We start from the raw sequence: 10,640 nt of genomic DNA on the forward strand, positions 1-10,640 counted from the left end.
ACACATGATGTATAATCCTGTAATATGATTCTGGCTCGCGATGGCAAAAAAGATATTCTAATATGGACCTCCATGAAAAATAATTGCCCAGGCCTGGTCTAAACCATCTGATCCAGATGTTTTTTGGGAGTCAAGTTTAAGGAGCTCCTTTAGCACCTCGGACTCAGTGACTGCCTGCAGGGAAAAACTCTGTAGCGGGGCAGGGAGAAAAGAGGGAGGAGCATCGGGGCTTGTCGCATTAGAAGGGGTGTGTGATGAGGAAATGTTAGATGGGCAAGGAGGCATGGCTGAGTCAAATAGGAATCCTGACTTAATGAAGTGATTAGAGCTCAGCCATGTGCTTCTTGTCAGTAACAACCATATCATCAACATTAAGGGACATGGGCAGCTGTGGGGAGGGACTACTCACCGTAATTCAGCACCATATAGCCTAAGTTGCTTCACAAAAACGATTAATTTGAAAGGAAATGGATGCATTTACTTCCCGTTAGTTATTATAGGTTTACAGTGTTATATGAAAGTACAAACATCATGAAAACAGACACATTTGCAATGCTTGGAGTTTTGAAAGTGCTATGATTTTCAGAAGAAAAAAATCTCTAGAGGGGCTTTATTTAAACAGAATACAAACTTAAGAGGTTTCATGGCAGGTATTTGGGGAGGTTATACTCCCAATAAATAATTTCTCTTCACACACAGGCCTTGAGTCAACAGTCAGGAGCTACACATATGCTGGCAAACTTACCCATAACAATCAGAGGCTTCTGACAGGCTATCAAACTAATCAAAATATACTTTTCAGTTTAACTGCTGCTGGTGTAGTCCAGAGTCCTTGCATAAAATTTTAGCTATATCGCTAGTGACAGAAGAAATTTGTATAACAAGTGTACCAAGTATACCAACCTTATTCCACCATCATTCCCCCTTTAGCTTCTGATTCCCTCAATGTCTTTAAGACAGGAATCCCTGATTTTGTACCGTATTACAAAATTGAAATAAAAACACAATTATAGAAACAAATAGAAATGAGTCAGGTTTTGGAGGGTGCCATTGTTTTTTTTACAGCATTTCTGTTTTAATAGAATGACATTCAAATATTGAAAGAGAACTGGAAATGTATAGATATATTTTAACATAACTTTGTGAAAGTAAAAATGTGAAAATGTAAACTACAGCCACCTACATACTTTTTAGGTTGCTCATATCAAAATCAAGCAACACTGCCACTTACTATCTGTGGATAATCAAATCCTACCTTCTGAATAAGATAATACTACTTGAAAATGTTTTACTTATTCCTAAATAAAACAGAAACCTGTTTCCTAGCAATGTTTGAGTGATAGGACATATGCAGTAGGATGTAGTGAGGCAGTGTACTGTATACATACTGGCATCACATATTCAGAAGTAAATGGCAATAGACCACGACACATACAATATAGATCGCATGGTCCCCATTATTCCTGCTAGTCTACATGTTATTATGAATTATTAACATTACAGTTGGGAATGTGCTTAGTGTAGGAACCTTAGTTGGTATTGTAAGATCATTTTCAAGGCAGGAAAAAATTTAGATAAGTAATCCCTTCATGTGAGACACAGAGAGCTTGTTTAATCAAGCAGATAGGCTTTTCTGACATCCTTAATAGGGACTCACTTTGACTCTTTTGTCCATTGTACTCCACTGTATTTCTTAGCTATGCTTAGCAATAATAGAGCCACAAAAAAAGAGAAATAGGCAAAGCATTGTGCACTATGGTTAATATCTCACCATTTTCCTTGTTGCTCCAAAGAAACATACAATGTTTTCCATCAAAAGTACTCCCAACACTCCACTCAGATTTCACAAATGGCATGGTGTTGATTTGTATCCTTCTATTCCAAAAGGATTGGGATAAGTTCAGTTTAGAGATACGTCCACTGTTACGCAGATGGTGAGAATGTGAGAATCATCCATCCAATGACAAAGTAAAAAAGGAAGACAGGATACACCACCAAAGCTTTGCGATTAGGAGGCTGGCAATCTGCTAAGAAAGCTGTAGAGGCTGGGGGGAAATCATATACATACATACACTCATGAGTTATCAGTGACTTGTTTTATGATAAGATTAGACAGTAATAATATATTCAAATGTAGTACTAATGTTATGAGGAACATTAGAAGGTGAATCTTTATACAACAGCTCCACCTACTGGAAGTCAGTATGACTGCAAACAGTCAACGTGTTTGTAGAGGTGTGTTTGCACCAATAAATATAGCCAACTAAATTTAAACAAATATAATTGTCTCCTTATGAAAAGGACCTTCCTTACCAAACGTGGACCAACTGAATGATGCTGTGACCACAATTAGTCGGACGATAAAGCTGAGCTGCCAAGACCCACCTAGCAGCACTAGCCTACAGACAACCATTGCCACGGTCAGAGGCATGATGCAGTAGCCTAGCACACACAGGCTCTGGAAAAAAGATCTAGAGAGGGAGGGAAAACAGGCATTTTTAAACAAGGTTTCAATGAATCAATTAAATTAAGGAACTAATCATATTACAGTATTTGCATGTTAAAATGCTCTCACGTCAAAAATTTTAATACTGGAATAATTTCACTATAATGATTGGAAGCCAGCTATAAAGTTGGGCAGTTGGAAATGACAGACACGTACATGGTGCCTCCCAACAGCTTCGAGTTCAGTGTGATGATGACAGATCCAAACCAGATGATCACAAACACCTCTGCAAACTGGGGCCCTCCGCCATCCTTACTGTCAACTGAACCCCCCTGCAGCATCCTAAAAAAACAGGAAGGAAACATTATCAATCCATAGCTCATCCTTCTGTAGTCATCCTTCATTCTCAAAGAGTGTTAGCAGTTATATTCTGCTACTACATTGAAACGTGAATACTCACAGAGCCAGTGTCACGCAGAGCAATAAAGGTCCCCACAAGTCCCCTGGAAAAGAAGACGAAGTAAACACAATATTCCTACTAAAACATCAAACACATTTAGCATTGTCACATTTCCCTAGGTAGTATTGGAGAGAGCTAAAATAATATTAAAACACCTGGCACATTTTGTTTGACACATTTTCCTAGGTACTACTACAAATGTCATTTAATATAATGTTTTTCATATCATTACCGTAATTGCTGGACTATTAAGCGCACCTGAATATAAGCCGTACCCACTGAATTTTTTACAAATATGTATTTTGTACATAAATAAACCGCACATGTCTATAAGCCGCAAGTGCCTACCGGTACATTGAAACAAATTAACTTTACACAGCCTTTAAACGAAACACGGCTTGTAACAGAAATAAATAGGCTTTAAACAAAACACGGCTTGTAACAAAAATAAAAAATAAATAGCAGTAAACAGTAGCCTACCAAGAAAGTCAAACTTCATTGCGGTGGCGATTGTTTTGGCTTTCAGTCGGATCTGCACAGTTCCAACGTCTTATCATCGACTCATTAAGGCCAAGCTCCCGTGCAGCAGCTCTATTTCTTTTTCCAACAGTCAGATCGATCGCCTTCAACTTGAAAGCTGCATCACATGCATTTCTCCGTTTCTTTGCCATGATGAGGGTGACAAAATGACTACGGTAATCAGAATGATGGCAAGTTTGAGCGCGCTCGATTTACGTCACATTATGTGACGGTGCTCAGTTTTTGGGCGGCATGAATCTTGTGAAAAACCCCCCCAAAAAAACATAAATTAGCCGCGTCATTGTATAAACCGCGAGGTTCATAGCGTGGGAAAAAAGTAGCGGCTTATAGTCCGGAAATTACGGTATACTGTTATCCTTGTACACATTGGTTAAATATATTACCAAGTTAGATATAGCTATGTCACATCATATAACACCACTTGTTCATTGTGTTGGAATAGTTTAAAAGATGAATTCATCTTTCAAAATACACAGTACTCACAGTCTCTCAGTAGCGCTGAACTCTTCTTGGGATACATCACATGAACAAACTTCTTCCCCACTGCTTTCAGATCTCGCAACTGTAAATGAGGCATGAGGGAGATTTTAGAAGAGATTTTAAAATGCCATGTATCAGGGAAGGGCCAAATTAAAGGTGTCATTAAATGCATACATTTTTATATCACTATCAAATCATTTCCGGGTAAAAAGTACCTTGCTGTAATAGATTTCAAATAGGCAAAAATAGCTTTTTAGAAAAAAAACTATTTCTCAAGCAAGAATAAGAGTGGTCTGAGTGGGAGGGGAAAACTGAAAACTAGCCGTTATTGGCAGAGAGGTTTGGAACTCTCTTTGTTATTGGTCTATTATACACCAGATGGGTCTAATCCTGAATGCTGATTGGTTGAAAGTGCATTCCAGCTGGTGTCTATTCCACAAGTTACCACCAGCTAAATCTGATGTTAAAATGCTGTCACGACTTCCGCCGAAGTCGGCCCTTCTCCTTGTTCGGGTGGTGTTCGGCGGTCGACGTCACCGGCTTTCTAGTCACCATCGATCCATTTTTCAGTTTCATTTTGTTTTGTCTGTATTATACACACCTGGTTTCAATTCCCCCATCATGTTCCCTATTTAACCCTCTGGCTTTCATTTCTGTTTTGTCCGTGATTGTTTGTGCGTTAGGTGTTGTAGTTGATACGTGTATGTATCTGTTTATTTTCCATTTGTGGAATTGTGCATTGAATTTGAGTAAAAACACTGTGGTTTCGCTCAACACTGTGTCCTGCGTTTGACTCCAAATATTCTCCGCACACAACCCTGACAAATGCTGATTTACTCTGTTCCATCTGACAGCACAATCCACTGTCTCATCAGCCCAGCCAGGCACTTAATAAACTTGATCTCCACTATAAAAAACATCTAGACATTATCTCAGGTTTTGTAAACTAACATCTTGTTCTCAACAGCGGAGATTGGTATAAATCTTGCAGTCTGTCTCTCTGACATTTCAACATTGTTTCAATATTCAAATTCCATCTCCTGCTGTCCCATAGTAATGAACGTGTCGGGAGTAGAAATCATGAATCAGCTGGCATCATTTTATGGATATATACAAAGAAATGTCAATTGAAAAAAGGTAAAAAGAAACGAAGTGCAGCTAGTTTGCAGTCTTTCCAGCTTCAGTTTGAAGTGATTGTGTTAGCGGTCTTGTTAGCTAGCTCCACTAAACAACAGTGTCCTGATGAGAGAGCACAATTTCTATGTCAGGTGAAATCACACCTCATTAGCTCATTGTTATGGATGTATCCAAATAAATGTTACTAGAAAACAGCTTAAACAAATGCAAATGCAGCTGTTATTCTTCATACACTTTTTGAAGTGACTGTTTGCTAGCCGTAGTTGGCTAGCTAGCAAGCCTGGGATAAGAATGTTGACAGCCAGTATGACAATGGAACATTTAGAAAGAATGACTGGGTCACATCCATAGATACAGAACAAAAACAATGAACAACTGGGTCGCGTCTCTGGCAACCGAACTGATAGAACGAATGTCCAGCCGGCTTGGGTAGCAACCCTAGATTTGTGTCGGGACAATATCTTGTGGAAGGATGAAATAGTATGAATAGTTTTGAAAAGAAAATATGTCAATCATTATTTGAATACGTTGGTAACCCGTTGTATAAAAGTGATAATGCTCTCTTAGCTGGTGTTTGGAGGAAATATTATCACGGTTTGCCAAACACCATATTGTCGGGTATTATCACTTAATTATAAAACAGGTTGTTCAAATCCTGGATGCTGATTGGTTGATAGCAGGGAGTTATTTGCGATAATTCCCGCAAGATGCCTAAATTAAAATTCAAGTAACAATGGGCATCCACTGTCCCGCAGCCCAACCAGGCATTCATAAACTTAATCTCCCCTGAAAAAAAAAAAAAAAGAGTCAAGACATTATTTCCGCATGCTTCTTGCCTAGCATTTGGTTTGGTACAGCGGAGGTTAATGTAAGCCTCGCTGTGTGCCCATCTGACCTGTGCAACATGTTGCAGTTTATTTTTGCCGTCTCCACCGTGCCATGTATGACTGTGACGAGACTGGCAGCTTCTCTGAGACACGATAATTAATTTATCGGGATCATTATAATGGATATATCCAAAGAAAATGCACATAGCTTGCTGTTATTTCAGTTGCTTGATGTGATTGTGTGTAGTTGGTTAGCTAGCTAGCAAAGGAGGAGTAACATAATTTGCCTAGCTAGCCTTCATTGACTTGACCATCTGCTGGTTTTTGCTTATCTATACATTATTTAACAAATCATTATTTGATGAAGTTCTTGTTGCCCATTTATACAATATTTATTAAAACATTATTTATAAGTTCTTGTCTCTCATCATCATTGAACCTATGCTAGCTAGCTAGCTAGCTACATGCCAATGATTTGTTTAGCATAGCATCATGGTGTCACGTTCTGACCATAGTTATTTTGTGTTTTCTTTGTTTTAGTGTTGGTCAGGACGTGAGCTGGGTGGGCATTCTATGTTGTGTGTCTAGTTTGTCCGTTTCTATGTATGGTCTGATATGGTTCTCAATCAGAGGCAGGTGTGAGTCATTGTCTCTGATTGGGAACCATATTTAGCTTGTTTTGTGTTGGTGTTTGTGGGTGGTTGTCTTCTGTCTTTGTGTTCTCTGCACCAGATAGGACTGTTTCGGTTTTGCCACGTTTGTTATTTTGTATTGAGTTCGTGTTCAGTTGATTATTATTAAAACATGGACACCTAGTACGCTGCGTCTTGGTCCGATCCCTACTACACCTCCTCTTCAGACGAAGAGGAGGAAGGCTGCTGTTACACATGGGATGAATAGAATGAACGACTGGGTCAAAACTAGAGGTCGACCGATTAATCGGAATTGCCGATTTAATTAGGGCCGATTTCAAGTTTTCATAACAATCGTAAAATCGCTAATTTTAGACGCAGGTTTTGCAAAGAAATGTATAAAAAAATATTTTTTACACCTTTATTTAACTAGGCAAGTCAGTTAAGAACACATTCTTATTTTCAATGACAGCCTAGGAACGGTGGGTTAACTGCCTTGTTCAGAGGCAGAACGACAGATTTTTACCTTGTCAGCTCAATCTTGCAACCTTACGGTTAACTAGTCCAACGCTCTAACCACCTGCCTAACGAGGAGTCCGCCTGTTACGCAAATGCAGTAAGGTAAGTTGCTTGCTAGCATTAAACTTATCTTATAAAAAACAATCAATCATAATCACTAGTTATAACTACACATGGTTGATGATATTACTAGTTTATCTAGCGTGTCCTGCATTGCATATAATCGATGCAGTGCGCATTCGCGAAAAAGGACTGTCGTTGCTCCAACGTGTACCTAACCATAAACATCAATGCCTTTCTTAAAATCAATACACAGAAGTATATATTTTTAAACCTGCATATTTAGCTAAAAGAAATCCAGGTTAGCAGGCAATATTAACCAGGTGAAATTGTGTCACTTCTCTTGCGTTCATTGCACGCAGAGTCAGAGTATATGCAACAGTTTGGGCCGCCTGGCTCATTGCGAACTAATTTGCCAGAATTTTACGTAATTATGACATAACATTGAAGGTTGTGCAATGTAACAGGAATATAGACTTATGGATGCCACCCGTTAGATAAAATACAGAACGGTTCCGTATTTCACTGAAAGAATAAACGTTTTGTTTTCGAGATGATAGTTTCCGGATTCTATCATATTGACCTAAGGCCTAAGGCTCGTATTTCTGTGTGTTATTATGTTATAATTAAGTCTATGATTTGATAGAGCAGTCTGACTGAGCGGTGGTAGGCAGCAGCAGGCTCGTAAGCATTCATTCAAACAGCTCTTTAGCTGTTTATGACTTCAAGCCTATCAACTCCCGAGATTAGGCTGGTGTAATCGATGTGAAATGGATAGCTAGTTAGCGGGGTGCACGCTAATAGCGTTTCAAACGTCACTCGCTCTGAGACTTGGAGTAGTTGTTCCCCTTGCTCTGCATGGGTAACGCTGCTTCGAGGGTGGCTGTTGTCAATGTGTTCCTGGTTTGCGCCCAGGTAGCGGCGATGAGAGGTATGGAAGCTATACTGTTACACTGGCAATACTAAAGCGCCTATAAGCACATCCAATAGTCAAAAGGTATATGAAATACAAATCGTATAGAAAGAAATAGTCCTATAATTCCTATAACAACTACAACCTAAAACTTCTTACCTGGGAATATTGAAGACTCATGTTAAAAGGAACCACCAGCTTTCATATGTTCTCATGTTCTGAGCAAGGAACTTAAACGTTAGCTTTCTTACATGGCACATATTGCACTTTTACTTTCTTCTTCAACACTTTGTTTTTGCATTATTTAAACCAAATTGAACATGTTTCATTAATTATTTGAAGCTAAATTGATTTTATTGATGTATTATATTAAGTTAAAATAAGTGTTCATTCAGTATTGTTGTAATTGTCATTATTACAAATAAAAAAGTTTTAAAAAAGCGTCTGATTAATCGGTATTGGCTTTTTTGGTCCTCCAATAATCGGTATCGGCATTGAAAAATCATAATCGGTCAACCTCTAGTCAAAACATCCCAAAATAATTCATGACCAGCCTGTTTGGTTAGCAACTTCACAACTAACAACTGGCCTTTGCCCCCGACTATATCGTCTGGTGGAAGGATAAAATCAAACTAATCAAATTTTATTTTACCTTTGTTTAACCAGGTAGGTTAGTTGAGAACAAGTTCTCATTTACAACTATGACCTGGCCAAGATAAAGCATAACAATGCGACACAAACAACAACATGGAATAAACAAAAGTCAATAATACAATAGAAAAAGTCTATATACAATGTGTACAAATAAGGTAGGATAAGGGAGGTAAGGCAATAAATAGGCCATAGTGGCGAAATAATTACAAGCCGACACTCCCATCCATGCAAACCTGCTGATTAAAAGGTCCTGTGTAGATTGTATTTTCAACCAGCAACTATCAGGCAATAACACTGATATAAATCTTTCACACTTTTACAGTGTTAGTTTCATCAGCTGTTGTACAATTTGATATAAAACACAGGGGGGAAATCACATTTTTGACTGCACTAGGCCTTTAAAGATTCAAGTATGTACACAAAGAGGGAAATCTTACTATGGTGTCTTTGACAGGTTCATCCAGTGTAGAGTATTCTTTGTCCTGACTCGGTGTTCCAACAGGGACATTGATCTCCCCCTCAACAGGAATGTCCCCTGAAATGGACACATCTGACAGACCTGCAAACTGGAAATAAGAAACATAGGTACAAATAAATTATACATTTGGCTCTCAATAATGACAACCGATTATTCTATTTCAGCTTAGCTATAAATTTAGTTTCTTCATGATAATTCAATGCAGTCTTATTACAATATTTGGTTTGGGTGCTGTTGTTGGCACATGCATGGTGGAGAGCTAGCTTGGCTAAACAGACAGATAATACAGTAACGTTAGATAGCTACTGTTCTCCCTCTTACTTCGTTCTGCAACGAGACATTGTTTACATGGCTCGTTAAAAAACTAATCAATTCTCTCTCTAGGTTTTGGAAGCCATTGAGAACTTTTGCATGTATGGTGACTTTACTGAACATACAACAATGTTACTGCAAGCGTTTTCCTTGTGTAGTGCTAGCTAACGTCAACACAAATGTTGACATTCCCTCATCTGTATTTAATATTAACACCACGCCTATAAAACCATTAATGTATACTATGTACATGTTGTATATATGAACACGAATAGTTACATTATGTGCTTTCTTCTTACCATAAGTTTACTTGTCTCCTCCACTTCCGCCATTTTCTCTGTCCACACGGATATGAAACGTCATCCAAATGTTTTGACCAGGATGTCAAGTGGCTAATGCTGCGTTCCAACCAAGTGGTAAGGTGGTATTTACCGGTTGTGAAATCGTAAATACCATTGGGGAAGTTTCCACATGCTAACGTTTTAGCATTTGTGGTACAAATCCCATTCAAGTCATGGGACCGATATTAGCATTTTTCGCATATCATGTCCAAATCATCCGAAAGTATCTCAAATTGATTGTGAAGCTCAATAAAGTAATTTAAAAATCATGTAAACACTATTATTGCACACAGATGGCCCCGGAGCAGGAGGCAGACGTTTTACATTTTACCAACCGATTCTGTTTTGTGTTCGTTTATCTGCGTTGTTTGTAACTTATTTTTTACATACCGAAAATAACTTCCAGACATCAGGACTGTGACTACTCACCACGGACCAGCAGAATCCTTTTTCTTCTTTCACGACTCTAATGAGCCCGAGGTGGAGGATATACGGCCCCCTCGGGAACAAGCCCCGACCCCAGTGATCTTTTTTATTTTATTTCACCTTTATTTAACCAGGTAGGCTAGTTGAGAACAAGTTCTCATTTGCAACTGCGACCTGGCCAAGATAAAGCATAGCAGTGTGAACAGACAACAACACAGAGTTACACATGGAGTAAACAATAAACAAGTCAATAACATGGTAGAAAAAAGAGAATCTATATACAATGTGTGCAAAAGGCATGAGGAGGTAGGCAATAAATCAAATAATTAGAATTTAGCAGATTAACACTGGAGTGATAAATCATCAGATGATCATGTGCAAGTAGAGATACTGGTGTGCAAAAGAGCAGAAAAGT

At 38.6% G+C, this 10,640-nt stretch overlaps 1 protein-coding gene across 1 annotated transcript; it reads right to left on the reverse strand.

Moving 5' to 3' along the window:
* Positions 1-596: 596 nt before the first annotated feature.
* Positions 597-9,864, reverse strand: LOC129815709 (protein YIPF6-like). The gene is made up of 7 exons (XM_055869765.1): positions 9,758-9,864; positions 9,106-9,234; positions 3,930-4,008; positions 2,907-2,949; positions 2,663-2,788; positions 2,314-2,471; positions 597-2,045 (listed from the first exon to the last, which is right to left on the reverse strand). The coding sequence occupies exons 1-7, from the start codon at positions 9,788-9,790 to the stop codon at positions 1,924-1,926; spliced, it is 690 nt and encodes a 229-aa protein (XP_055725740.1). The 5' UTR covers positions 9,791-9,864; the 3' UTR covers positions 597-1,923.
* Positions 9,865-10,640: the final 776 nt, after the last annotated feature.

Source organism: Salvelinus fontinalis, chromosome 2 (genome assembly GCF_029448725.1).
Source record: "Salvelinus fontinalis isolate EN_2023a chromosome 2, ASM2944872v1, whole genome shotgun sequence".
Classification (NCBI taxonomy): Eukaryota; Metazoa; Chordata; class Actinopteri; order Salmoniformes; family Salmonidae; genus Salvelinus; species Salvelinus fontinalis.

Bases quoted from the DNA above. Each gene is read 5' to 3' on its own strand.
- LOC129815709 (XM_055869765.1), bottom strand. From the start codon at position 9,790: ATGGCGGAAGTGGAGGAGACAAGTAAACTTATG. The intron at 2,950-3,929 runs GTGAGTACTGTG...CTTCTTTTCCAG, and splicing joins TTCAGCGCTACTGAGAGACT to GGGACTTGTGGGGACCTTTA. The intron at 2,789-2,906 runs GTGAGTATTCAC...CTGTTTTTTTAG, and splicing joins CTCTGCGTGACACTGGCTCT to GATGCTGCAGGGGGGTTCAG.